Genomic DNA, 26,526 nt, shown 5'->3' with positions numbered 1-26,526 from the left:
GTGCAGCAGGTGCTTTTTGTGTCCATCAACCCATGTGCCATATGGGCCAAAAATGTTATGAAACCAAGCAATGTGTATCTGCATCTTCTCGACAAACTGCATCAAGAGTAGCTCAGAGTTCAGCTTTTCAAGACCATAGAGGCCTTGTGGGTTTGGAGCCCCAGAAGACCACATGTCATGCTCGCGGAGGGAGATGGGGTTCATTCCGTGGTGCTGCAATGATGTCGGATAAACACAGGCAGATGATGCATAGAAGAAATGCTGGACGCCACAGTATATAGCGGCATGTACAAGGTTGAATGTCATCGTTGAATTGTCATTGTAAATCACGAAATCATTTGCTTCGTTGATTGCGCCCATGCCACCCATCGTTGCAGCAAAATGCATGATTGTGTCTATGCTCTGAACAGCACTTTCACAAAATGACAGATCGCAGAGGTTTCCAATGAGAACCTCATTTGAGATGCACTCGTTGAAATAAGAGGTCCATTTGATATCCGCGATACAAATATAGTGGCCTTGCTCAAATAATGCCTTGGCTACATATGACCCCTAGCAAATAACAAATTTAACATTGTTTCATATAAATAACAAAAGACCTCGACAATGAAGCCATTCCTGCCAATGACGAGAAACCGACGCAGGCCACCGGTATTCGCCATTGTTTATTTGACTGGAATATCTAGTAAGTCTGTCGATGTATGCTATGGTTTGGAAATATACCCACAAGCTCGAGGAAAGGTGTATAACCCAGTCTGAGCTACTTTGATTAACGTGGAGGTTGTGTGCACTTTTTGTATCAAAAATGCGAGCAAACACGTCTAATTGAGATGGTGGGCAAAAGACTGCAAAGAGAGATGGGACATAAGGAGGGCTTCTGGAAACTACCCCAAGGTAGAAACACTATGTTTGGGTTCAGACGAGAAGTAATGAGTAGAAGCGTATGAGATTTAAGGGGAATAAGAGATGATGTGTAGTAGACACGATACAGGAGCAGTATATATAGGAGCCAGACAAAATAATGATAAACAGCACGCAGTGTCCAATCAACGTCCGACGTCCAAGCAATGATGTGCTATGACGCATAAGCCCAGCTTACAGCTTCCTGTAGTTTATATATTAGTGGGCAACAACCCCGTATATTTATACCTATTTATATTAGTTGGGCTACATCCATATTTATTGCTTGATAGAAAATTCCAGTGGACCTGATAAGTACCACCATCGCCCTAAGATCCGAATCAGAGACCAGATCCTTCACCTAAAGACAACAGGATTTTACCAAAAGTAAGGGATCAATCGGAAAAAAAACAATTGATACAACAGCCTAATGGGCTCTTGCTACACATGGACAGGTATAAGTCACTGGTCTTGAAAGGTGTCGAGAAACAAAACCAGGACCAGTTGATGACACCTTCTGTGCCTATAGGTCAGCTCTTGTTACAAGAACATCTAGACGCCTGGGCCCCTACCATTTTTCTCCTCGTCCTCCTCGTATCAGCCCTCACATCACACCCTTACCCCGACCTCGCCCTCATTATCCTCGTTATCCTCGCATTCCCTTTCGCTCTCTACCTGTCGCTTCAGCAGAGCCAGTACATCTGGCCAGACCCTTTTGCTGACGAAGCATACCCGTGCTCCGTTTCACCACCTGACTGATCCTGTGGACAGTCCCTTTGCCCTTACCGTCTGGACTGTAACCTATGATACGACGCATGCTGCGTCCCCTTCACCCAGTTCCCTTTCTTGATCTATGACTCGGTGCGCAGTCGCACATGCATACTTATATTTAGATCCGCAGTTGCACGATTGTGCCCCTGCGTGTTTCACTTCTTACTTTGATCTTTGACTCACTTTCTTATCAGCACGTTCATGTTCACTTGTGTCTTACCTCGAACGTGCTTTCCTCTTATGGTCTTACCCTTTACCGATTGCCTCTCTTGGTAGTACAAGTTATCACCCACTAATACGCTTCCTGTCCTCTATATAAACTCGCTACCATGTACTATATTCCCTAACTTGAATCTACTTGGTTCTTGACCTCCTACTCTCACCAGAGTGATCCTTTCTGCCTAGCCAGCAGTCTATATTCTATCTTCTTATCTGCTCTTCGCGGATAAGTATTTAGTCTCGATCTTTACTCATCAACTTCGTCGATGAGCAAAGCCCCTGTTAACTAGTTGGACTTCTGTCCTTCTAATTAACAATGATCTTACGATTAACCTTCGGGTGTCGTAAGCCTTGGCAGATACAGCTTATCGTCTAGCACCCGCTTGACATAAGCTACCTGATTTGGACATAGGCATCAAATCTTACTTGCCGAAGCCTCGCCAAGTAAGACCCCTAACCTTGGGCTAGCCCAAGGATGTCCTCGACCGTTGACGACACACGCTCTGTTTGAGTGTCGCCAACAGATACCATCCAAGTCGTAACAGCCTATAGGTCAGCTCTACTCCTCATGCACACATTGGAATGCTCACATTGACTATCAACTGCAGCCAGACACGTCTGCATCCATGTTGACTGATCTGTCTGCATTTACAAATCAATATGAGTTTACGACAACACAAGATTGGTTTACCCATAATATTCCATCCTGGAAAAGCCTCTTCGCATTCATTACCTCGCCTAAGCCACATATCTTAGAGATTGGGTCCTGGGAAGGGAGCTCTGCAGTGTTTTTGCTTACCACACTCTGTGCTCAAGGCGGTGAGATAGTCTGTATCAACCATTTTGACCTCATGTGCACTCCCATGGGACGTGAACACCACCGCAAGCTCTCGCAGAACCTTCCACAGACAGGTTGTTCATTTCGCATACTCCCACAGTACAGCGTCCCCACACTATATGCACTCCTGGAAGAGGAGATAGCATGGGACACGAGCACTGGATTTGATTGGGTGTATGTGGACGGATTGCACTGCACAGATGATACACTCCTAGATGCAGAACTTGCATAGCGCCTTGCACATGAAGGATGCATATTCATTTTTGATGACTATAATTGGCCCGAGCAGCCCATTGAGAGTGTGCATCATCCCTGCTGTGGAATCAATGCATTTCTTGCGCTTCATGCAGGGGAATATGGGAATCTGTCTAAAACTGCAGATCAATACCAAATGATTTTGAAAAAGACCAGTGAGATGCGAATCAGATTCCTTGTGGAGCAGACTGCTGAGTGTTACGACTTGGATGGTATCTGTTGGTGATGCTCAAACAGAGCGTGTGTCATCAACAGTCGAGGATGTCCTTGGGCTAGCCCAAGGTTAGGGGTCTTACTTGGCAAAGCTTCGGCAAGTAAGATTTAACGCCTATGTCCAAATTGGGTAGCTTATGTCAAGCGGGGCTCGATGATAAGCGTATCTGCCAAGGCTTACAACACCCGAAGGTTAATTGTAAGATCTGCGTTAATAGAAGGACAGAAGTCCAACTAGTTAACAGGGGCTTTGCTCGTTGACGAAGTTGATGAGTAAAGATCAAGACTAGAGACTTATCCGCGATGAGCAGATAAGAAAGTAGAACATAGACAGCTGGCTAGGCTGAAGGAATCACTCTTGTTAGGAGTGGGAGGTCAAGAACCAAGTAGATTCAAGTTAAGGATCTAGTTACAGGGTAGCGAGTTTATATAGAGGGGAGGAGGTGTATTAGTGGATGATAACTCGTACTACCAGAAGAGGGAACAGGCAAAGGGTAAGACTATAAAAGGAAGGCACGTTCAAGGTGAGTCATAGGCGAACCAGAATGTGCAGATAGGAAATGAGTCAAAGAGCAAACTAAGAAGTGAAACGCGCAGGGGCACGATCGTGCAACTGCGGAGCTAAATATAAGTACACATGTGTGACTGCGCACCGAGTCATAGATCAAGAAAGGGAATAGGGTAAAGGGGATGCAGCGTGCATCATATCATAGGTTACCGTCCAGACAGGTAAGGGCAGAGGGGACTGTCCACAGGATCAGTCAGGGGAAGGAACAGAGCATGGGTATGCTTTGTCAGAGAAAGGGTCCAGCCAGATGTACTGGCTCTGCTGAAGCAACAGGTAGAGGGCGAAGGGGAACGCAAGAATGACAAGGATAACAAGAGCAAGGTCGGGGTAAGGGTGTGATGCAAGGGCAGAGATGAGGAGGATGAGGAGAAAAATGGTAGGGGCCCAAGCATCTAGATGTTCTTGTAACACTGAGCGACACTTCACAAGTGCTCTGGGCTTAGGGATCTATTTGGTCCTCACCATTGACACCTCATATGTAATGGCAGCAGCTGTTACGATTCATAGTGCCATCGAGAAGACCCCGGGACATATGACAATTTATATTGTAGATTGTGGAATTGGTGTCGAAGACAAAGAAAAGATCAAGACATCGCTTCCCCAGTGACATGATATTACCCTAGTGTTCCTGGACCTTCCAACCAGCAGTCTAGCTGCAGAACTAGGCATAGCCTGGGCAAAAGTTGATATGATGAAGATCTTGCCAGTGGAGCAGGCTTTATACCTAGATGCGGACATGCTGGTGCACAAGAGCCTGGAGGAGTTGTGGAACACTGACTTGGAGGGTTCCTCAATCGGTACAGCTATGGATGTTGGATTTCCCAAGGGTCATGATGGTGTCTCATGAAGGCAGTACTTCAATGTGGGCATGCTCCTGATTGACCTAGCAAAGGTGAGAATGCATCTGTCTGAGCTTGAGGCTCGGGTGTGTGAGATGAAAGATGCCAGCTATCACGATCAGGACGTGCTGAATGTGCACTTTGCTGGAGATTGGGCTGGAGTGAACCTTAGCTGGAATGCACAAGGACTTGGAACCTACGCAGAGATTGGCCTGGCTGATAGAGATACCCTGGCACTGGGAGACATGAAGGATCCTGGAGTGGTACATTTCACAGGACCAGTTCATCCTGATCTTGTGGTGGTGCTCAATCTGTTCGTTCAGCCATACACATCCAAGCCTTGGGGTTATGCGGGTGCACTGGGACACCCGTTCAAAGACAAATGGTGTGCGTTGAACAAGACGGTGTGGGTAGGGTGGCAGGAATCAACACAATACCATGAGATGTGTGAGGGAGAGAAACAGAAAGTAATTCAAGAGTCAGTCAAGAAGTTTGAGATTCGAGTACAGTTCTAGTATTGAAAGTGATGCACCATCAACCTCTCTTGATCACTATGAAGTACTGACTTCGTTTATCTTTTCATTTATCATTTGTAAGCATCTGTTGTGCTACCGTTAGGACAAAAAATATCTTGAGGTCATAGTAGTAGTATGTAATCATACTACTTCAGCTTCCTTTGGTTGAGGTGGGACGTGTTCCTGGTAGGGCACTGCCATACTAGTAGGACTGCATGAAGCTCGGAAGAAAGACAGTAATGGCGCTCAAGGCAATTTCCTGAAATATCAGTAAGCTCGGTAAAGCTCGGTAAAGACGCTCTGCTGGTAATTAACATAAGGCTTGATTTTCTCTGAAGTTGGCTTACTCAACTACGGCTTATGCCAGCATCATGTCAGAATCTAAAAACATATGCCACTCCAGCATTGCATAGGAGCCCAAAATAAGATCTTATCACCATGCCCTGTCACTCCCTATGCAATGAGCTCCTTGATGAGCTGGACGAGGCACAACTAGCCTTGAAAAGGGCAAGGCTTCAGCATGCAATCAGAAGTTATGACCTCTCCGATTCTGATTCTGATGACTCGGATTCAGACGATTCCTTTGACACAATGATCACACCTCCATTGCCTCCTACCCCATATTTCTCTGACAGTTCTGATAACTCCTCCTCCAGCGATGAATCTGACCACTTTGCCGCACATTATGACTATCTGAACGACACCATTGCTTCCCTTCGGGATGAGGTTATCAGGGCACATGTCCTTCATCAACTCCCATGAGAGCCCCCCAAATACAACTCCTTCATGATTTCGGGGACTCTCGACCTCACCTGTTCCGCAAGAAGCTTCACGTCAATCCAGATATATTCAATGACATCCTAGATCAAATTTCTGGGCATGCCATCTTCACCAATTGTTCAAACAATGTGCAGCTCCCCATTGCGATCCAACTCGCAATATTTCTTAACCGTGTTGGCCACTACGGTAACACTGTATCTCTGGAAGATGCGACTCAGTTGGCTGGTGTTAGCATTGGCTTGGTAATCAATTGCAGCAATCGTGTCATGGTTGCCATTCTTGATCTCCACAATATGTTTATTACCTTCCCCACTCTTGACTCTGATGATGCAGAGCATGCACACAAATTTGTTGAGGCAAAATCATGTCCTGAGTAGAGAAATGGAATCTTTGCAGTCGACAGGTAATACAAGAACATCTAGACACTTGGGCCCCTACCATTTTTCTCCTCATTCTCCTCGTCTCAGCCCTTGCATCACACCCTTACCCTGACCTCGCCTCTTGTTATCCTCGTCATCCTCGCATTCCCCTTCACCCTCTACCTGTCGCTTCAACAGAGCCAGTATATCTGGCCAGACCCTTTTGCTGACGAAGCATACCATGCTCCGTTCCGCCACCCGACTAATCCTGTGGATAGTCCCTCTGCCCTTACCGTCTGGACGGTAACCTATGATACGACACATGCTGCATCCCCTATACCCAGTTCCCTTTCTGAATCTATGACTCGGTGCGCAGTCGCACATGTGCACTTATATTTAGCCCCGCAGTTGCACGATCATGCCCCTGCATGTTTCACTTCTTACTTTGATCTTTGACTCACTTTCTTATCCGCACGTTCAGGTTCACCGTGCATCACCTCGAACGTGCTTTCCTTTTATAGTCTTACCATTTACTGGTTCCCTCTTCTGGTAGTACGAGTTATCATCCACTAATAAGCTTCCTGTCCTCTATATAAACTCGCTACCATGTACCATATTCCTTAACTTGAATCTACTTGGTTCTTGACCTCCTACTCTCACCAGAGTGATTCCTTCTGCCTAGCCAGCAGTCTATATTCTATCTTCTTATCTGCTCATCGCGGATAAGTCCTTAGTCTCGATCTTTACTCATCGACTTCATTGACGAGCAAAGCCCCTGTTAACTAGTCAGACTTCTGTCCTTCTAATTAATGACAATCTTACGATTAACCTTCAGGTGTCGTAAGCCTTGGCAGATACAGCTTATCGTCTAGCACCCGCTTGATGTAAGCTACCCAATTTGGACATAGGCGTCAAATCTTACTTGCTGAAGCCTCGCCAAGTAAGACCCCTAACCTTGGGCTAGCCCAAGGACGTCCTCGACCGTTGACGACACATGCTCTGTTTGAGCGTCGCCAACAGATACCATCCAAGTCGTAACAGACGGCTCCACAATTAATCTATATGAAAAGCCTAGTCTTTATGGTGAAGCATTTTATGATAGGAAATCGAATTATTCTCTCAATTGTCAGATATCTTTTCCTCTTATTCTAATGGTACAAAATTTAACAAACATTTTAGGGTGTTATCATGCCACATAACTTGCTTATTGTCGACTATTCCCTCAGTCATCCTGGAAGCACACATGACATGTACGCATTCAAATCGACATGCATTTATCAAGAACACAATGCCCTTCTTTGGGATGACCACTGGATCTGGGCGGATAGTGCTTATGTGCTCGAGAAATGGTGTATTCCTCCCTTCAAGAAGCCACAGAACGGCCGCTTGACAAAGAATCAAAAGTCCTCTAATGTCAACCTCTCTCGTGTATCTGCTCATTTTTTTGCTTGTTAGAATATTTACTAACTCTCAATTGGTTTAGATTCACATTTGTGTCAAGCATGCATTCGCCACTTTGAAAGGACACTTCCAATCACTCAAAGAACTTCGTCACCCGATGCAGAATCAAAAGGACCTTCAAATCAATCTTCACTGGGTCAGGTGTTGCCTGATACTTTACAATATGATCATCCACTTTGAGGCACAGCACAGACACTCGACAATCAGCTGGGCTATCAAAGAGGGGCGGCATACTCTGTGCTGTGAGTTTGAAGAAGGGGACAGTGACAAAGTGATAGGTGATAGATCATATGAGGGTACCCCAGGTCAAGCATGTAGGGCACGGCTCATGGATCAATTGCTCGACAGCCCTTATTCAGATGCTCAACATCGTGAAGGGTGAGCGCACACGATTCAGAACAGTAGCAATTGTAGTACATAGACATAGCAAGTAACAATGAAAGACAGTGGCAGACATACCAAAATGTGCAAGAACAAGACAAATGCAAGTGTGAGACACAAAAAAACAAATGAGGAAGCTGCAAGTACAAATAGCAATGAAAAGAAGTGAACAAACATACAAATTGAAGCCCTGGGAGAGCAAGAACAGAGAACGGGCAGGTACATCACTCATTCTTGCCAGCATTGAGCTTGGCATACTCGATCCGCAGGTGTATCACGTCCCTCTCCACTTCAAGAGCCTTAGTGTCTGCTTCATGCAGGCGAATGTCCACCTCCTTGGCCTCCTTCATGCATTGATGGACAATAGCGGCATCTGCATGCTCATTGGCTCGCTCCTCATGAATGAAATTGTGCTCCTTCTGCTGGCAGTTAGAATTCATCTTCACCATCAGTCGCTCATTCTTGAGCTGATACAACGAGACCTTCTCAGAGTGTATGCTGTCCAAGTCATTGTTCAACATCTCAACTTGTTCTTGAATTTCCGACCAGATATGTTTTGACATTGGGTTCTTGCCTTTTGATTTGGCCGAAACAGATGTCTGCGAAGTTGGGGAGTGTTGAACCAATGAGCTTTGCTCGCCAGTGCATCCACGTCCCAATGAGCTGCAGGAATTATTTGAGGATGTAACAGAAGGGGTACTGTTAGTAGCACCCTCGCACACTATGAGCTGACTAGCATGAGATTTGAAGGAGCCATGACCATCGTGGGTAGAGGTGCAGGGCTTCTGTGGAGCGACAAGTGAGGGAGGGGGGGGGTGGAGTTGGAGAAGATGAAGGCTGCTGGCATTTCTTGGTGTGATGGTTGGATTTTGGCGGGCTGTCCAAAATGATGTCACAATGACCAACCGACTCATCCATACGCAGGTCTTCCATCTCATCAGCAAGAGGGTTGTTGTTATTGTTGTCCGTTCCAGTAAAGTTTGGAAGAGCCGGAGGGGGGCCTGTGGAGTATGGGTTGCGGCTTTGTGACAGAGCACTTTGGGGAGAGCCATAATCCCAGCGTTGTGGGGAGCCCAAAGTACTACTTGGTGGAACACTCTGTTGAGGGGGGACAAAGTTAAATTGGGGAGCAGGGAGACTCAGAGAACCAGCGACACCACCAGCATAGCCACCTTGGAGAGGGAGGCCATAATTCCAGTGCTGCAGGAGACCCAGAAGCATTTCCTGGGAGAGGGGCGAAGTTGAATTGAGGAGCAGGGAATACTGCTGTGGTGGGTGCTTTGGGGAGAGACATTGTAATTCCAGTGTGAGTGAGAACCAGCAATGCTGCCTGATTGACCACTTTGGTGAGGAAGGGCGATGTCGAATTGATGGAGGGCAAACTGTGGAGGCGGGGGATGTGGAGGAGGAGGGTAGTTAAATTGTGGGACGGCTGTTCCACTACCAGCGTGACCACTGGTGGAAGGGACATTATATTGCGGGGGGGAGCAAACAGTGTTGCCCCCAGGACAGGTGAGGGCAAAAAGATTACCCGCATGGTCGGAGCCTGGCTTTGGTGAAGTCGTTTTGGCAGCAAATGATGGGTTGGAACCCCAGATTTTATAGAGATTGTTGTACCATGGGAAGTCTTTCTTGACTTTGATGGTGAATTTTATTAGTAGAATTAAATAAACACGAGTAACAGACTCACCATGTAGATTTTCTGCAGTACCTGCATCAAGGGGCACGATCCCTGCACCAGTCGATTCAAACTCGTTGTGGTAGTCATGGAATTTATTCTGGAGACTTCAAATAATTTGATCAGCATCTACAATCTGATAATTGAAGAATCCTTACGTTGCGATACGGTTAGGCAATAGCACGGGTTGGGGTAACCCGCATGGGTGGTGGGTAAGGGTGTCCCTCAGGTATGGGTAGGGGTCTGCCTTTGGGGTACCCGTACCCTCACCCACACCCTTTCTCGGGTTGAACCATCAAAATGATATATGAGACTACTTAATTGAGAACTCCGCAACATGAATAGTACACAAAAAAAACCTTAAGAAAGCCACTGTCATGAGTACCTTTAACAAATCACTATTCTTTCTTGAATCTTCCTAAGCGCCAATACACAGCGCCTAAGACAAACCCTAACCCTATCCCAAAAGCGTCTACCAGTTCAGAGATTCCCTTAGCGCCCACGACACGTGTCTTCGATGTGACTGATGAAGAAGACGAGTTCTTTGATTGTGAATAGATTAGATAAGATACAATAAGATAAGATATGGTCACGTGATACTTCTTTAATATTCTATGATGTTCTATGGTACGATTCCCTTTTCTATTTTATGATTGGCTAGTAGTTACAAACTCAGTTTCAATCTCCGTCTCAATAGTTGTATATAGGTAGCATGTCTTGGTCAATAGTTCTTTAGTTCAAACCTCTTGTATCTACAACTGTAGCAATCCAAGACGTACTTGCTCCTCTCTCTTGTCCGATAACCTTAGTCGAGTCCTAGTCTCTGCCCAAGCATTAATTCGTTATTTGGGTTGTGACATTAGGTTTGAACTATAGGAGACTCCAACTCTCACATACCGCTCACATCCACTACTATATCCTTTGAAGCCTTGGCTCGACCAATAGGTTGACCAACAATTCAAACAATCATCTTTACTCGTTGTTACACGTGTCTCTCAGCTGCACATTCGCGCGAGACATACGTCTAACATCATTCACACATTCTATCTTGCCCGGTCTAAACAACCACGACTCCTTTTCTTTGAAACCCTTTCCTTTGCTCGCTTGAGCGTTTTCTACCAATAGTCTTTCGTAGTTAGTAGTCCTATACCAGGCCCTGCCATACATTGCAGCCGCCAGTATATGGAGGTGTTGACGACATTAGGTGTCTCGCTGCAACTTGAAGTGCTGGCCCAAAACCCTGCCTGCTTCACGTTACTATAGTTTCCTTTTTACAATTACCTTTTCCTTTGTACGCACGTAGTACCTTTCTGTTGAGTTTAGTAGAACTGTCGCATCTGCGGATAGTCTTACCATCATTACCAAGAGGATTTAGATACAGTATCCAAGTGAGACTCGCACTTGTAAGCTTCGGCTGGAAGAGTGATAACTTGTCCTTGGTCTGTACCCTTACGGTGATTGAGAAGTAACACACACGAAGCACACCGCGTTTTTCTCACTTAACAAAGGTGTAGTTTACGTACTCTTCTTTTAGTTAGTAGATAGGAAAGTGTCAGTAGGGTTGAATAAAGAACCCTTTGACCCTGAAGTACAAGGTAGATCCGATTAGTATCGGGGACCACTTCAGTTTTCCATTTACATACTCCTTTTTCCCTCTCCCTTAAATCATCATTCCTTTTTCCCTCTCCCTTAAATCATCATTCCTTTTCAGGTGGACCGTTACGACTCGTCCACCACTTCATTATTCCTTTTCCGGAAGGGCCATTACGACTCGCCCTTCAAACTTCTTACGTCATTAGTAAAGCAGGGTTCCAGAATACAACTGGTACAATGACTAAGAAGACTTATTCCTTGCATGAGTTTCACGCACTTGATGAGGCTATGAATGGGCCTAAACAGCCGTTCAATTGTTACAAATGTGGAAAGCCAAATCACATTGCACGAAACTGCAGAACTCCGAATTCCCCTCCCTCCTCAGATAACTCCGCACCTCCTAAATGGTTCCAAGATTTCCTAGCTCATAGAGAAGCGAAGAAGAAGGAATCAGAGATTCCCAAATGGTTCAAAGACTGGACCATATCACCAGAAGGCAAAGAGATATTGGCTAAGATAAAAGCCAAGGCAGACGCACTTGCCAAAAAAGCATCAGAACCACCTAAATGGTTTAAAGAATGGGAAGCTTCTAGAAAGAATAAAATCTTGGAGGAACAAGAGACAGATAAATCAGGCAGTAGATACTTGATCCTTGCGAACTTTGCGGATGTAGAAGAAGCGAACTTAAAGACAAAATCAGAACACTTCTATCTTCCCATTACGCTGAAAGGAAAGAACAAATCTGCAGATTTGAAGGCTCTTGTAGATTGTGGAGCATCTACACTCTTTATCAACGAATGATTTGTCAAGGAGAACAGAATTCATTGTAGAAAATTACTGCGTCCGATCCAGGTTAAAAACATTGATGGATCTCTTGACGCCTCGGGATCGATGACTCACTTCACCGAACTAGGTCTTAAAGTCGGCAATCATGAAGAAGAAAAAGTAGCATTCATGGTTACAGATCTATAAAGCGATGATGTGATCATTGGTATCGACTGGTTGAGATACCACAACCCTGAGATTGATTGGAATGCAGGGAAGTTTTTCGCTTTCACGGTGCCCGGTGAAATGTGAAACCAAGAAGGAGAAAAGACTCCGAAACAGGGCTGAGAAAAAGAAAAAGTCGGAAGAAGTCGATGACATTACCCGGCTTGTTGCCTGTAATGGCAGATCAAGATGAAGAGGAAGACGTGGCAGTTAAGAGAACGACCATGGAGGAAATAGAAGATGAGGAGAGTCCTGAAAGATTATGGATTCGATACAAAGCCTCGGTCACCACGGAACAGAAGGTAGCAGAAGAAGCTACGAAGAAGAAGCAGTCGGTAGAAGAAATGGTACCGGACTGGCTTCATGATTACCTGGGAGTTTTCTCAGAAGAAGAATCTAAGCGCTTCCCTGAAAGAAAGAAGTGGGATCATGCGATAGATCTTAAAGATGAAGGCGATCTTCCGCCGAATGCTGAAACCAGTACCCATTGTCACCTAAGGAGATGGATACACTGAAGGAATGGTTGAAAACTGAGACTGCACTGGGACATATCAGAAATTCACAATCTCCAGTAGCAGCACCTTTCTTCTTTGTGGCCAAAAAAGATGGCAAGTTAAGACCGGTAATGGATTATAGAAAGCTCAATGAGAAGACGGTGAAAAATGCATATCCGCTACCGAGATCTCAAGATTTAATTGATGCTTTTACCGGCGCCACAATGTACTCTAAGATGGATGTACGATGGGGGTACAACAATATTCGCATGAAAGGAGATGAGTGGAAGGCGGCCTTCAAAACGCCGTTTGGTCACCATGAACCGACCGTAATGTATTTTGGACTTACGAACTCGCCTGCAACTTTCCAAACGATGATGAACGAAATTCTGAGAGACCTGATAGATGGCAAAACAGTAGTCGTCTACATTGATGATATAATGGTCTTTACGAATGGAAATAGGGAGCAGCACCGAAAGGTGGTATGAGAAGTCCTGAAACGGTTAAAGGAGAATGACCTGTTCTTGAAGCCTGAGAAATGTGGCTTTGAACAGTCTAAAGTCGAGTTCCTCAGGTTGATTGTGGAAGAAGGCAATGTGTTGATGGACCCTGTGAAAGTAGAAGGAGTATTGAAATGGCCTGTTCCCAAATGCGTAAAAGATATTCAAGCATTCATGGGCTTTGCCAACTTCTATTGAAGATTCATAATGGGGTTCTCAGAGATAGCCAGACCAATGAATGATCTGCTAAGAAAGGATGTCAAATGGGACTGGACAGAGAAACAACAAAAAGCTTTTGATGAACTTAAGAAATGTTTCACAGAAGCACCTGTCTTAGTCATGCCAGATGTTGAGAAGAAAAAGAAAATAGAGACCGATGCTTCCGATTACGCAACAGGAGCAGTTCTCTCTCAACTGATGGAAAATGGATTATGGCATCCGATAGCATACTACTCTAAGTCAATGAATGATGCAGAAAGAAATTATGACATTCACGACAAAGAGTTACTAGCGATCATTAGAGCATTGGAAGAGTGGAGGCACTATGTGCAGGGAGCACCTCACCCGGTTGAGATATGGACAGATCATAAGAACCTAGAATATTTCATGACGAGTCAGAAGTTGACCAGAAGGCAAGCCAGATGGAGTCTTTTCCTGGCGGAGTACGAATTTACGCTCCAACATAAGCCTGGCGTGGTTAATGACAAAGCAGACCGTCTTTCTCGGAGATCAGACCATAGAGGGGGGGTAGAAAACGACAACTCAAATCGCATTCTTTTGAAACCGGAATTCTTTACCGTAAAAGCTGCTAAAAGAGGTCAAGTTTTGGTGCATGGAGAAGAAAAATTACTCCAAAAGATATGAAAATGCACAGAACGAGAGCCTGAAGTCGCTAGAGCGTTAGAAACGTTAAAAGCAGCACCGGTTCAACTACGTAGAGGAATCAAAGAATGGAATGTGGAGGATGGATTGGTGTTATTCCGAGGATTAGTTTACGTTCCAAATGACAAAGAGATCCGCCGAGAGATATTGGAGTTGTTTCAGCAACTCTCCACCGGCTGGACATCCTGGACGAGCTAAGACCTTAGAATTGATTTCCAGAAATTATTGGTGGCCTTCAATGACGAAGTATGTCCACGATTACGTAGATGGTTGCGATAGGTGCAGACAAACGAAAGTGTTTCCGAGTAGACCAACAGGGCCTTTACAGCCAAATGAAGTTCCAGAAGGACCTTGGCAGACAATCACCTGTGACCTGATAGTGGATTTGCCGAAGAGTGAAGGGTGTGATAGCATATTTGTAGTCGTTGACCAATTTTCGAAACAAGCACACTTCATTCCCACCACCAAAGACGTAGACTCGAAGGGTATTTCCGAGCTATTTCTGAAGAATGTATGGAAACATCACGGAACACCGAAAAAAGTGATTTCAGATAGAGGAACTCAGTTCATATCAAAGTTCATGGGACAGATGTCAAAAAGATTAGGAACGAAATGGTCTGCGTCGACCTCCTATCATCCCAGAACCGATGGACAGACTGAATGCGTAAACCAAGAAGTTGAACAATACTTGCGCATGTTCACGTCATATAGACAGAATGATTGGGTATCTTGGCTGCCGATAGCAGAGTTTTCACATAACAATGCAGTCACAGTAACCGGTCACAGTCCGTTTAAAGTTCTCTACGGGTATAACCCAGATTTCACGATCCACCCAAACTCCATGTCCGTAATCCCCGCCGCCGATGAGAGAGTTGATCAAATGAAAGAAGCAAGAGATGATGCAGAGAATACTCTAAAGATGGTCAATGAGCGCATGAAGCGATTCTATGACAAAGGAGTAAAAGAAGCACCTCAGTATAAGATAGGAGACAAGGTCTGGCTTGACGCAAAAAATCTTAAACAACGTCGTCCGAGTCAAAAGCTGTCAGATCGCCGTCTAGGTCCCTTTGAAATACTAGAGAAGATCGGCGAAGTGAACTACAAGTTGAAATTACCGGAAAAATATCAGATCCACCCGGTTTTCCATGTAGAATTGCTTATCCCATACCACGCATCTCGATTGATTCCTCATCCACCTCCAAACCGACCACCTCCAGAATTGATTGACGATCGGGAAGAATTTGCTGTAGAAGAAGTACTAGATAGCTGATTGTTCCGAGGAAAGCTGCAATACCTAGTAAAATGGGAAGGATACCTGAAGGAAGAGTCATCCTGGGAGCCAGAAGAAAATTTGAAGAACACTCCAATTCCTTTAGCGGAGTTCCACAAAGAGAATCCCACAGCTGCAGCCAGAAAATACTGAAGAATCAAAGGCTCAGTACTGTTTACGGAAGATTTCAAACGATGGAGAGAAAAGAATATCCGACCTTCATTCGTTCGTGATGACACTCACCTTAGAGAGGGGGTAATGTCACGAGTACCTTTAACAAATCACTATTCTTTCTTGAATCTTCCTAAGCGCCAATACACAGCACCTAAGATAAACCCTAACCCTATCCCAAAAGCATCTACCAGTTCAGAGATTCCCTTAGCGCCCACGACACGTGTCTTCGATGTGACTGATGAAGAAGACGAGTTCTTTGATTGTGAATAGATTAGATAAGATACAATAAGATAAGATATGGTCACGTGATACTTCTTTAATATTCTATAATGTTCTATGGTACGATTCCCTTTTCTATTTTATGATTGGCTAGTAGTTACAAACTCAGTTTCAATCTCCGTCTCAATAGTTGTATATAGGTAGCATGTCTTGGTCGATAGTTCTTTAGTTCAAACCTCTTGTATCTACAACTGTAGCAATCCAAGACGTACTTGCTCCTCTCTCTTGTCCGATAACCTTAGTCGAGTCCTAGTCTCTGCCCAAGCATTAATTCGTTATTTGGGTTGTGACAGCCACAAGTGTCAAACTCTGAACTAACTAATCATCACAATAACACCTGCCCAACTCTACAACCAACCATGCAGCCAAATATATTTACCTGCAGCTGCAAAATGGGTCACCAAGCTGACAGGACAAGGCCAAAGCAGCAATCAAAGACAAACTCGAAGCAGCCGCCCCATCAAAGAAGCGGAAAATTGATGCCGCCAAGGGTGCGAGCGCAGTCTCAAGCAACCCTAAGAAGGCAAAACCAACCCCTCCAACTGGTACACCCAAAGATAGACCAGTCTCTGCCAAGGCCTCATCATCTCCACCTGACGTGGGAACAGGTCCTGCACCTTGCAAGAATTGTCATGCTGTGGTTCGGACTGAGGAAGAGGAGGCATTGCTACACAACGACCCAATTATTGTTGACAATGAGCATGAAAAAAGCGAAAATGAAAATGATAACCAAAGTTTGGGTCCAGAGAGTGCTGAGGATGAACGAAGTATGTTCCTAATACACAAAAAAAATGCAACTAATTAGAATTACAACAGAACAGCTCATGGATGAATGGGTCTCACCGGTCTATGCATTTTTTGAACCCACTCCCCGCATCATTGAGATTGATGGACGACGAGCACACGAGTTCAAATGTTGCGCGAAAGCATGCAAGGCAAGCATCCGCCGCTTCCTGGACAAAAAAGATGCACACTCCACTGGCAATATGCGCAAACATATAAAGTCTTGTTGGGGCGAAGAGATATTGAGTGCGGCTGATGAGGCCAAGGACGCCAACGAAGTCCATACAAGGATTGTCAGAATCTTTCTGAAGAACGGAACAATTACTGCATCATTTGAACTGAAAAGGTAAAGGTAAAATGACTTACTCGCACCAGCCAGCACACACAGGCAGAAACCAAGTGAGATCTTCGCGTTATCATTGATGTTGGGGCTGAAGCCATCTTGTTCCAGGGTAGAAATTGTGCTGTGGGTATCGGAAAGCCTGTGTTCATTCGAAGTTGTTAAGGACCGAGGATTCCAATCATTAATAAAAATGGGAAGGCCCGAATACTACTTACCTTTGCCATCTACAGTCTCGCGTGATGTTCGGCTCATCTTTGCAAAGACTCGCCAACGAGTCGCTAAAATGTTACAAGTCAGTTCAAAACATATGCTGGAAATTCAGATTGAAAAAACTTACTAGGAATATAACGGCAAAATTAACTTCACAACAGATGGATGGAGCTCACCAAACCACCAAGCATTTGTTGCATTCTCGGTACACCTCGAGCATAATGGTGTTCCACTAAGCCTACCATTAGACATAATTGAAGTTGCAAAGGTAAATCTCTTACCTTAATAAATGTGCAGCTGCTAATGTTGTGATAGTCACACACTGGCGAGGAGTTGGCCAATGTGTTTGCGGAGATGCTAAAAGAATTTGGTATTTCAGAAAAGGTAAATTTTAAAGACAAACACACAGTAACTTACATGATTGGTCCAGATCTTGAGCGTGACATGTGATAACGCATCAAATAACAATGTTATGGTGGATAAACTTGCGGCTAGTGTACCTGCATTCGGAAGGACAGCAAGCCACACTCGCTGTTTCCTGCACACCGTAAACCTCGTTGCGAAATCATTGATTTGCGAGTTCAATGTGACGAAGAAGCATGCTGACATAGCCTTGGACTCGGCAACAGCCACCAATGACAACGACGACAGCGTACAGGTGGAACTTGATGAGCTGAGTGAAGAAATCAATAGGGAGGATGCAGAGATGATTGCAGAGGATGATGAGCTTAAAGACAATGATGATGGTTGGGTGAATGAAATGGAGGAGCTGGCCGATGATGAGTGATTTGCGCTGGAAGCAAGCATTCTTCCAGTTAAGTTGGCACTTGTAAAGGTAAGTAAAAAAAAACACATACCTTCAAGCTAACATGGTCTCCTAGGTGTGCAAACTCACATACAAGATCATCCATTCAACAACTGTTATTCTTCTGGCCTGGCGTGAGATCCTCGAAGACATGAAGTTCCCAGTCACGCTGATGCCGCGTGATGTGTCAACTCGCTGGAACTCCACCTTGGATATGCTCGAGTATGCACTCAAGCATCAGATAGCCGTTGATACAGTAACACAGAGGCGTGTGTTGGGTCTCTGGAAGTTTGAGTTGGGTGATCATGAGTGGGACATTATCGCACAGCTTCGGGATATTCTCAAGGTATATCCAAGCAAACCATAACTACTGTGCTAATGTATTACCTAAGATTCTGAAGGATGCAACATTGTTCTTCTCCCGCACTACACCCAACCTTGCCACTGTCATCCCCGCCATGGATCTCATAGATGAGAAATTGATGTTGTACTCCCGCAACAAAAAATACTCGCCAGCTATTTGTGCTGCAGTTCGCTTGGCCAAGGAAACATTAAACAGGTACTATAAACTTACTGATCGCTCTGAAGTGTATCACATTGCAATGGGTATGTTTTTTTTTGTTTCGTTTGGCCTCATCATCATTGCTAACTAATGTTTGATATAACTTGAACTACAGTACTACACCCTCGCCATAAACTAGCTTACTTCAAGACAGCTCGATGGGAGGACAACTGGATCAACACTGCTGAGACACTTGTACGTGACGAATTCGCGCATGCTTACTGTAATTCAGATGTCGAAGGAGACGATGTTGAGATGGTGTCTGCAGAGGATGGTCCACACATCTTGGTATGTTTTTTTTATTCATTGTTTCAGTCACTCAACAATATATAAGAGCACAAACATTTTCGACGCTTTGCTGGCACTCGCACCTCCCAAGGCAACAGACCTACGCAACGAGTTAGACCAATACCTTGGCACAGACATTGAGAATGTCACTGATGCAGTAGCTTGGTGGCACGCACACCGTTCATCTTACCCGCAATTGTCTCGAATGGCGCTTGATTATTTGACCATCCCTGGTAAGCTTTATTCTGCATCGTAATTACTAACAAATAGCTAACTAATTACCAACAGCCACGTCTGTTGATGTCGAACAGGCTATTTAGCCATGGATGTCTCTTACTCTCGCATGTCCTGTTCACATCTATCAGCCCAATCAACTCGTGCACTGCTATGCCTCAGCTCCTGGAGCAGCCTCAATCTTGTGAAGACCAATGATGTTATAAAGGTTAGCAATATGTCTGATGTCAAAGGGGAGGAGGAAGAGCTCGAGGATGGTTGGGACCGGATTGACATCATGTTTCAGTAGCTACTACACATGTTTTGTAAAGTAAGGTATAATGCATTTTACTCTGGACCTGCAGGTGCACTCTTAAAGGGTCCGGGTCCAGGTACCTTTTACTTGTACCCACTGCAAAACCCACACCCCTTGTTGGGGTATGGGTATACCTTGGGGTGCGGGTGCGGGTGACGTCTCCAACACCCCAGGGTTTACCCATGCAGAGCCCTATATATGGTTGCCCACAGAGTCACAAAACCTGATGCAATTGGCAGCATATTGATCTGCATATACACTGTCACCACTAAAGATTACACTTGCTATCACCGCATGGATGGCATTCTTGTCTTTGCCCAATGGAGGACCCTCAATATTAGGATTGGTAGGTTTCTTCCCCTCGCTAGAGAATAGAATGCAACAATCTGCTGGATTGTTGATAAGGAAATCAACCAGCATGTTGGTATGTTGGAGATCCGCCTGCCAACTGATGCTTGACTCGGTGGTATCTCCTTTAGAATGCTTGGACTTTCCTTTCCCACTGTTGGAGTGTGGGACTGGAGGGGGATTCATGACCTTCTGCTTGACCAGGCAGTGGGTTGGAGAGAGGTTCTGTGTGTCCTGCAGTTGTGCAGAACAATGTAGTTGTAGGTCATAGGGCAGGCATATATTTTAAGCTCTGACACGATGCCGGTGTAAGCTGTAGTTGAGTAAGCCAACTTCAGAGAAAATCAAGCCTTATGTTAATTACCAGCAGAGCGTCTTTACCAAGCTTTACCGAGCTTACCGAGATTTCAGGAAATCGCCTTAAGCTGCCATTAGTCTTTAATTGATTGCGAGCTGAGTATGTAGAACCGAGCACTGCCTCGCCGTTAAATTTTTCATTTTTCGAAACCCAATTTTATGTAATGCGACCTATCCAATAACATTACTTAATTATGCTACAAGCTGTGGCCATGACATCGCTTCATCAGTCCCAAGTATGCCTTGATTCGGAGCCAATATCGAAATTCGGCTCCAGACCTAACCGCATGGTGTCACCATAACGTTACCCCACCATACTAAGTACTATTCTCTGCAGAATGGGGAGCTAAAGTTCGTGCCTTACTCCGTATCGTTCGTCTCCAAGTAACACTCCATCACCAGCATTAAGACATTGAGACTGAGTATTACTGACCATCCACCATGGCCAACTCAAATGAAACAGGTCCTCATCCGTCTCGATGGCGCAAGTTCCTCCAGTACATTGAAGTACCAACCGATCCTGGAGTGCCCAATACACCATGGCTCAACCGCGACCTCATCCCCATGCCAAAAGAGCGCCGCACCTACAAGATATGGACATACTTCATCTACTGGTGCATCAGTGGTCTCTGCATTTCAGGGTATACCATGGGCAGCACATTACTCGCGTACGGCCTAGATGCAAAACAGGCCATCGTGACCCTCGTCATCGGAGGTCTCATTGTTGGAGGGCTTTGTGTCACCTGCGGATGGATGGGAGAGAGGTGGGGATACTGCGTCACGGGATGGATTCCATCAAAATGCTGACAGCTTACAGACACCACATAGGCTTTACTGTGGCGTGCAGGTTTAGCTGGGGCATGCGGCGAGTATGCAACAACTGATAGCGGCAGATTATGTTGACTCCTCTTGCAGAGGTGCCTATTTTCCTGTCATCATTCGTGCCTTTGTGTGAGTGATGTGCTAAACATATTGGGGTACACTGCTTAATTTCACAATTCAAGAATCATCTTGTAAGTCTTTTGAGTTTCTTTTTAAGTGCAGGAAGCAGATATACGCATTTAGCTGGGATGGCCTCCAGGCCTACTGGGGTGGACAAGGTAACCTGCTTTCTATTCCTGTTTTCTGTTCTGTCTCTGATAAACTTTCGTGCAGCTGTTGCGGTACGTCCCAAAGCCCTCCTGCACCTACTTTATTCCACACGTCTGAATAGGTAACAATCGGCTGCTATCATTCCTGGTGCGTGACCTTCCTTGCAGATTGAGCGGTAGTTATCTTATCTTGTTTTTTTAGGATTTGCCCACATGTGAGAAAACTCGACTTTTTAGGTTTTCCCGCCACTCACGCACAATGACTTAGGAAACAAACGTTAGCAGGAGGAACATTACTGACCAAGGATTTCATAGGCATGATGTCCGACACATCCGCTCTCCACGAATCCATTAAATCTGACATGTTGTACCCAGCATTTACTACGTGTTCTTCATCACAATCATGCGCATCCCTCCCGAGCGGCTTCAGAAACCATTCATTGTCTCATCTGTCATGTTTAGCTGCACGTAAGAACCGTCACCATTCTAATTTCATACATGCGCTTCACTTCATTTACAATCCAGCCTGATCGGACTTCTTGCTTGGGCGGTCTCGAACACGCATTCTGGTGGTCCCTTGTTTCGTGAGCAAGCCAGTCCCACCCACGGTGGAACAGGATGGTGAGATCGTGACTTGAGATAACATTAGATATTTTGATAAACAATGCGATAGGGCTATGTTATTTGGTATCACCGCGATTCTTGGCGGATGGTGCGAGACTGTCATCTTCTTGTCGCTCTTGCACCCGCATCTAATATATGCTATGGTGAATAGGGGCGGTGCGACTGTTGGTCAAAGCGATTGGACACGCTATACAAACCGGCCATGTCTGTCCAACGCTACCGCATTCTTATTTGTCAAACTAACACGTCCAATCAGATACGCCAACGCTATCTCAGCTCATCGCCGCGTATGTCCACAACCCACATTCATCTTGGTTTGACCTGACTGATTACTCCCAGTCCATTTTGCATCATTGTGTGTGCCACGATTGGCATCGTTGTCACGTCATGTGCCCAAGAAATTGTAGGGAGTTTGATTTGGGAGCCTTTCCTGCTTCTCGCGACTCTGCAGGATTACTAGTAAGTGGAGGATATCGTCCGCTGGGCATAGCTTAATAGATTTCTTCAGTAATGACTCTTCAAGAGGTAAGCACGATCTCACAGTAAGTGTGGGTGCTCAATTCTCCATCGGACAGTCCGCGCTGCGATGTACGTAACATGTTAAGCGCTCTTGCTCCACCTCTGACTACGGTTCAGTTTCTTTGCCGGACTCGGCTGTGTATGCGCACAGCTCGGCATTAACATTGTTCTCAACTCTGTGAGCGCCGGAATGGATCTCTCGTACGCCGTTGCTCCCATATCTTAATATCTACCTGACACACGAGCAGGGGTGTCTTACCGTCCGTATCTTGCGTTTTTTGTACTTCGAATGCACAGATTATCAGACGTTCTTCTGCAGACGCTATATCAACATCAGGAGGGGTGCTTACCTGCTCGCCTTCCTGGGACTAGCTTCGAACCCTTGGCAATACCTGTCTGACGCTTCAATTTTCTTGACCGTAATATCTGGCTTCGGAATATTCTGTACGTGTTAACGGAATCTTACTTATTGCGCATAAACTATTCCTCCTCAGTCGCTCCCTTTTCTGGGATCCTTCTCGCCGACTACTTCGTAGTAAGGAGACGCATGATCAGCCTTGAGGACTGCTACGTCGGCGACAAACGCTCTATTTACTGGTGCGTAAACATTATAACGCATATTCTTCTCTCTCACTTTTGTCAAGGTACTGCAATGGCATCCACTGGCGTGCCCCACTCGCCTGGGCGCTTGGGGTCTTCCCAACCATGCCTGGGCTAATCATGACAACCCGTGACGCGACTGCGTGGAATGTGTGGGTGCGCATTTTCCACATTGCGTTCTTTGTCGGTAGGTTTACCGCTATGAAATGGTTTTTGAATATTTAGTAAAATTTGGTAACTCTACAGGTCTTTTGATATCATTCGTCGCGTTCTCGGTGATTTGTTGGGCCTCACCCCCCGGAAATGTGGGTATTGGAGTGTTGTATCATGAAGAAAGTAGTTTTGAAGCGGAGGGCGAGCTGGAGATCGAAGAGAAGGAAGAAAAAGGGACCAGTGTGGGCCTAGCATAGACGGTGGTTTATTCTGAATAACATAGATACAAGGTTGCGGATTAAGGACTGCGGTAAGGGCTGCGAGCTAACCAAGTCCTTGGCATCACAATGCCGAGGAGTCCTACAAGTCGATGCAATGATCTTTGGCTCTTTCACACCTTAACAAGGAATGTCAATTATTCAACTTCGCAGTAGTGTATTATAAGTGTACGATGATATGTGGTCGAACAGAATACGATTTCAAGCAAAGTTGAGTGAGATATTAATTTGCAGTGTCCGAACCAGTGGTTGACCAAAGTTGTGATAACCGATAGTACACGCATTGACAACGAGCATCGAACCGACATCACTTCACGATTCCGCAAATCTGCCCTCACACTTTCACCAGATATCATGTGAGTGGAGCTGTAAACACACTGCTAGTAAGGTCTGCATAGCAGCTCGAGTGAGGTTAGCGCAACCAATGAATAGATCTTACGCGTTCCCGTCTTGAAACGTAAGTCACGTAACTCTCTCATTTTATGCATAAGGCGAAGGAAAGTCGGTGGTGGCTTGCTAGCGTTCTGTAAATCGTCTTCTTGCAATTTACGGACACAGCAGAAATGGATATACGGGATCACTATATCTAGTGATAAACAGTGCAATTCTCTGCTGTTCCGATCATCTCCACAGTGCTGGTCTATGTTGATGATGAGTACATGCCAGTGACACTAGAAATTGATTTACGCACATCCTGGCAGCAGAGTGCGGTCACCGAGTCACCACATGCATTCACACTGGGAACTGACAGGCACCCCTCACCTCCGCTCTATGCAACGTCAAACGCAGGTCAAGTTAGTTCTTGTGCTCCTTCGAAGCGAGAATAAAAAACGCACATAATCAGGGCTGACAGTCTTACAACACACTGGAAACCCCGATGCACAGTTTCCTACGTTCTGGCCAATGATTACAACATTGGGTTCGGGAGCAGGTTTCGCAATCACGGAGATAGATGCACAAAGCAGTACCAGTAGATGGGCGAACATGGCGTGATGTATAGGAAACTCGGGGAGATAGATTTTGGGGTCATATTTTCAGGATAGCTGGTAGAAATATGGTTGCGGTTCCCTAAAAAAAATCGCAACCGAGCCTAACCCGAGATGTCATTTAAAAGAGCTCAATTGTAAGATGTTACATCACCCATGGATTCGAGGTAACCAACGGTTACCAACCTTCAACTTGAAAAGCTGCCAACCAATCTATGGAAGAGCTTGGGATTCAACGCTGCAGTGTTCATGCCGCGAATTTTTATGAAAAAAAAATCATGGTAGGGGAGTCGACAAAAATGACATTTCGAGTGCATTAAGGGGGAATCGAACCCCCGGCGGGTCGATGGCAACGACCCAGGTTACCACTACCCCATTAATGCTTGTTGTATCTGGACCGTTGTCAAAGACTATAACGGCAACGACACTGTGGGAAGTGTGCAGACTTAGCGCTTAGCATCTTTCATCGACAATGTCATACACGTACGGGACCTACGGTCGCTCACCGTCTCCTGTATTCTCACAGAGTTCCATAGCAATAGATGACTCCTCAGCAGATGAAACACCTGATGTTAAACCAAGCGTGAGCCAAACGGGCTCGCCGGGGCCTCTGCATGGAGAGGCAGCAGGGTCGGACACGATGACATGCCTTTGGGACGACTGCGGTATTGTCTTCAGTCATCTCCCTAGTCTCATAGAACACATTCACAACAGTACGTACATGTCATAACGTCGTTGAATCCAAACATCACGCGTTTGTATGCGTTACAGCGCACATCGGCGTGCACAAGTCGAACTACACTTGCGAGTGGGCAACATGCAACCGTCGTGGGCTCGCACAGACTTCGCGTTTCGCCCTTATATCTCATATTCGCTCGCATACCGGCGAGAAACCCTTTATCTGTTCCCGGCCAGGTGAGTAGCGTATTATCCTTCATTGAAAGTAAAAAACGAACATAATTGGTCTCCATTTATCCTGTTTTTACATTTATAATCATAATTCAACCCTATGGACCAATCATTATGGACAGCAGTTTACTCTAATTCTACTTTTTTTATCCACCCACTTAAATACTCTTAGAATGCGACAAGTCCTTCACCCGCTCCGACGCGCTAGCAAAGCACATGCGACTACAACATAACATGCCCCCTCCACCCTCAGGTAGAGGTGCCTCAGGAGCACGCAAACGCAAGCGGTCTCTCTCTCCCTCTCAACCTCAAACCAGTGCACCTACGCCCGAGCAATCGGCATTCAACACCTTCAAGCTTGAGCCACAGACACCTTCCGAGCTTGATAACGGGATTGGAGGTGGAGATTACTTTCCGGCACTCACGCGTGAGGAAGAAGATGACGATGACGATGGAGAGGATGATGGACTTCCACCGCATTTGCAGCGGCTCTTGGATCCCAGGACTGGCCTTATCATGGGCCGCAGTCCTGCACTTGTCATGTATATTATTGAGAAAGCAAAATTGCGCTACGCACTTGAAACCCATGCAGCGCTGATCGAGGAACTCAGGTGCGCTGAATTGATCTGGTAGTCCTCACGGCATTGATATTATCTCCTTTAGGGTCACGAGGGCACAGGCGAAGGAAGAAAAATTAAAGAAAGAAGCAATGTTGGATGAGTTGATCAAGACTGTCTTTGGGTGCGTTTGTTCATGTCCGTACTCTGTTGGATCTTCATTAAATGGGTCCTGCTGCTATTCAGAGAAGAAGCAGCCGCAGCTGTCACACATGTCCTTCCTCCACAGCGAGCCCACCAGATCCTACCACCACAAGCACATCATGCGCCAGCTGCGTATCCACCGCAACATGTGCATTCAGCTTTGCCTTAAATCGCTTGTATTAATGTTCTGCTGTGTGTCGTAATTTTGACATTACCGTGTTGTGCAAGTTCACGCGGCCTGTGACTAAGATATTATATTCATTCAAGCTGTAGAGAGGCGTTCCTCGTCCATATTTACGCATGAACCTCATAAGCCACAATTATGATGTGTTGTCGGATGCTAAACGCATCATTTTATGGGATGACTTGCTCATACTTCTGTCCTAGGATCCATGATCGTTTGATACAATTTCCAATAGTC

At 45.5% G+C, this 26,526-nt stretch overlaps 9 protein-coding genes and 1 non-coding gene across 10 annotated transcripts; 6 read left to right on the top strand and 4 right to left on the bottom strand.

The window, feature by feature from the left end:
* Positions 1 to 30: 30 nt before the first annotated feature.
* EDB93DRAFT_1100407 (uncharacterized protein) lies at positions 31 to 662 on the bottom strand (the record flags this gene model as incomplete). The annotated part of the gene is made up of 2 exons (XM_041447005.1): positions 31 to 552; positions 600 to 662. Coding segments are annotated over 2 exons (585 nt in total), but the record flags the coding sequence as incomplete, so codon positions are not given.
* Positions 663 to 2,516: 1,854 nt separating this feature from the next.
* EDB93DRAFT_1246029 (uncharacterized protein) lies at positions 2,517 to 2,960 on the top strand (the record flags this gene model as incomplete). The annotated part of the gene is made up of 1 exon (XM_041452397.1): positions 2,517 to 2,960. One exon carries the CDS (start codon positions 2,517 to 2,519, stop codon positions 2,958 to 2,960), a length of 444 nt encoding a protein of 147 aa, XP_041312525.1.
* A 1,492-nt stretch (positions 2,961 to 4,452) lies between these two features.
* On the top strand, positions 4,453 to 5,118 carry EDB93DRAFT_1100406 (nucleotide-diphospho-sugar transferase; the record flags this gene model as incomplete). Its single annotated transcript, XM_041447004.1, has 2 exons — positions 4,453 to 4,600; positions 4,652 to 5,118. 2 exons carry the CDS (start codon positions 4,453 to 4,455, stop codon positions 5,116 to 5,118), a joined length of 615 nt encoding a protein of 204 aa, XP_041312524.1.
* A 2,170-nt stretch (positions 5,119 to 7,288) lies between these two features.
* Positions 7,289 to 7,505, top strand: EDB93DRAFT_1044497 (uncharacterized protein; the record flags this gene model as incomplete). Its single annotated transcript, XM_041444603.1, has 2 exons — positions 7,289 to 7,411; positions 7,437 to 7,505. Coding segments are annotated over 2 exons (192 nt in total), but the record flags the coding sequence as incomplete, so codon positions are not given.
* Positions 7,506 to 7,740: 235 nt separating this feature from the next.
* EDB93DRAFT_1076466 (uncharacterized protein) lies at positions 7,741 to 8,100 on the top strand (the record flags this gene model as incomplete). The annotated part of the gene is made up of 1 exon (XM_041445239.1): positions 7,741 to 8,100. A coding segment is annotated over one exon (360 nt), but the record flags the coding sequence as incomplete, so codon positions are not given.
* A 223-nt stretch (positions 8,101 to 8,323) lies between these two features.
* EDB93DRAFT_1246027 (uncharacterized protein) lies at positions 8,324 to 10,978 on the bottom strand (the record flags this gene model as incomplete). The annotated part of the gene is made up of 6 exons (XM_041452396.1): positions 8,324 to 8,798; positions 8,860 to 9,429; positions 9,483 to 9,735; positions 9,790 to 9,884; positions 9,936 to 10,054; positions 10,943 to 10,978. The coding sequence occupies 6 exons, from the start codon at positions 10,976 to 10,978 to the stop codon at positions 8,324 to 8,326; spliced, it is 1,548 nt and encodes a 515-aa protein (XP_041312521.1).
* A 9,426-nt stretch (positions 10,979 to 20,404) lies between these two features.
* On the top strand, positions 20,405 to 23,663 carry EDB93DRAFT_1219325 (permease for cytosine/purines, uracil, thiamine, allantoin-domain-containing protein). Its single transcript, XM_041451120.1, has 19 exons — positions 20,405 to 20,535; positions 20,587 to 20,948; positions 21,002 to 21,053; positions 21,212 to 21,333; positions 21,544 to 21,597; positions 21,651 to 21,743; positions 21,801 to 21,896; positions 21,949 to 21,987; positions 22,051 to 22,103; positions 22,156 to 22,186; positions 22,239 to 22,358; positions 22,408 to 22,424; positions 22,475 to 22,487; positions 22,536 to 22,619; positions 22,667 to 22,678; positions 22,738 to 22,862; positions 22,913 to 23,015; positions 23,063 to 23,205; positions 23,265 to 23,663. The coding sequence occupies exons 2-19, from the start codon at positions 20,626 to 20,628 to the stop codon at positions 23,426 to 23,428; spliced, it is 1,644 nt and encodes a 547-aa protein (XP_041312520.1). The 5' UTR covers positions 20,405 to 20,535; positions 20,587 to 20,625; the 3' UTR covers positions 23,429 to 23,663.
* EDB93DRAFT_1120209 (uncharacterized protein) lies at positions 23,664 to 24,775 on the bottom strand. Its single transcript, XM_041448485.1, has 3 exons — positions 24,286 to 24,775; positions 24,141 to 24,218; positions 23,664 to 24,089 (listed from the first exon to the last, which is right to left on the bottom strand). The coding sequence occupies exons 1-3, from the start codon at positions 24,433 to 24,435 to the stop codon at positions 24,036 to 24,038; spliced, it is 282 nt and encodes a 93-aa protein (XP_041312519.1). The 5' UTR covers positions 24,436 to 24,775; the 3' UTR covers positions 23,664 to 24,035.
* On the bottom strand, positions 24,748 to 24,818 carry EDB93DRAFT_t12. The gene has a single exon. It is a non-coding gene; the product is annotated as a tRNA-Gly (tRNA).
* EDB93DRAFT_1120208 (uncharacterized protein) lies at positions 24,786 to 26,488 on the top strand. Its single transcript, XM_041448484.1, has 5 exons — positions 24,786 to 25,148; positions 25,207 to 25,350; positions 25,517 to 25,955; positions 26,008 to 26,085; positions 26,148 to 26,488. The coding sequence occupies exons 1-5, from the start codon at positions 24,908 to 24,910 to the stop codon at positions 26,272 to 26,274; spliced, it is 1,029 nt and encodes a 342-aa protein (XP_041312518.1). The 5' UTR covers positions 24,786 to 24,907; the 3' UTR covers positions 26,275 to 26,488.
* Positions 26,489 to 26,526: the final 38 nt, after the last annotated feature.

Source organism: Suillus bovinus, assembly GCF_016758785.1.
Source record: "Suillus bovinus strain UH-Sbo-P2 chromosome Unknown EDB93scaffold_4, whole genome shotgun sequence".
NCBI lineage: Eukaryota > Fungi > Basidiomycota > Agaricomycetes > Boletales > Suillaceae > Suillus > Suillus bovinus.
Note: the sequence above shows the minus strand (reverse complement) of the source record. Positions and strands in the feature narration are given on the sequence as shown.

Bases quoted from the DNA above. Each gene is read 5' to 3' on its own strand.
- EDB93DRAFT_1219325 (XM_041451120.1), top strand. From the start codon at position 20,626: ATGGCCAACTCAAATGAAACAGGTCCTCATCCGTCTCGATGGCGCAAG. The intron at 22,104-22,155 runs GTCTGTCCAACG...ACGTCCAATCAG, and splicing joins ACGCTATACAAACCGGCCAT to ATACGCCAACGCTATCTCAG. The intron at 23,206-23,264 runs GTAGGTTTACCG...GTAACTCTACAG, and splicing joins CCACATTGCGTTCTTTGTCG to GTCTTTTGATATCATTCGTC.
- EDB93DRAFT_1120209 (XM_041448485.1), bottom strand. From the start codon at position 24,435: ATGTTCGCCCATCTACTGGTACTGCTTTGTGCATCTATCTCCGTGATT. The intron at 24,219-24,285 runs GTGCGTTTTTTA...GACGTTGCATAG, and splicing joins AGACTGTCAGCCCTGATTAT to AGCGGAGGTGAGGGGTGCCT. The intron at 24,090-24,140 runs GTGCGTAAATCA...TCATCAACATAG, and splicing joins CCGCACTCTGCTGCCAGGAT to ACCAGCACTGTGGAGATGAT.
- EDB93DRAFT_1120208 (XM_041448484.1), top strand. From the start codon at position 24,908: ATGTCATACACGTACGGGACCTACGGTCGCTCACCGTCTCCTGTATTC. The intron at 25,149-25,206 runs GTACGTACATGT...TATGCGTTACAG, and splicing joins CATAGAACACATTCACAACA to CGCACATCGGCGTGCACAAG. The intron at 25,956-26,007 runs GTGCGCTGAATT...TATCTCCTTTAG, and splicing joins GCGCTGATCGAGGAACTCAG to GGTCACGAGGGCACAGGCGA.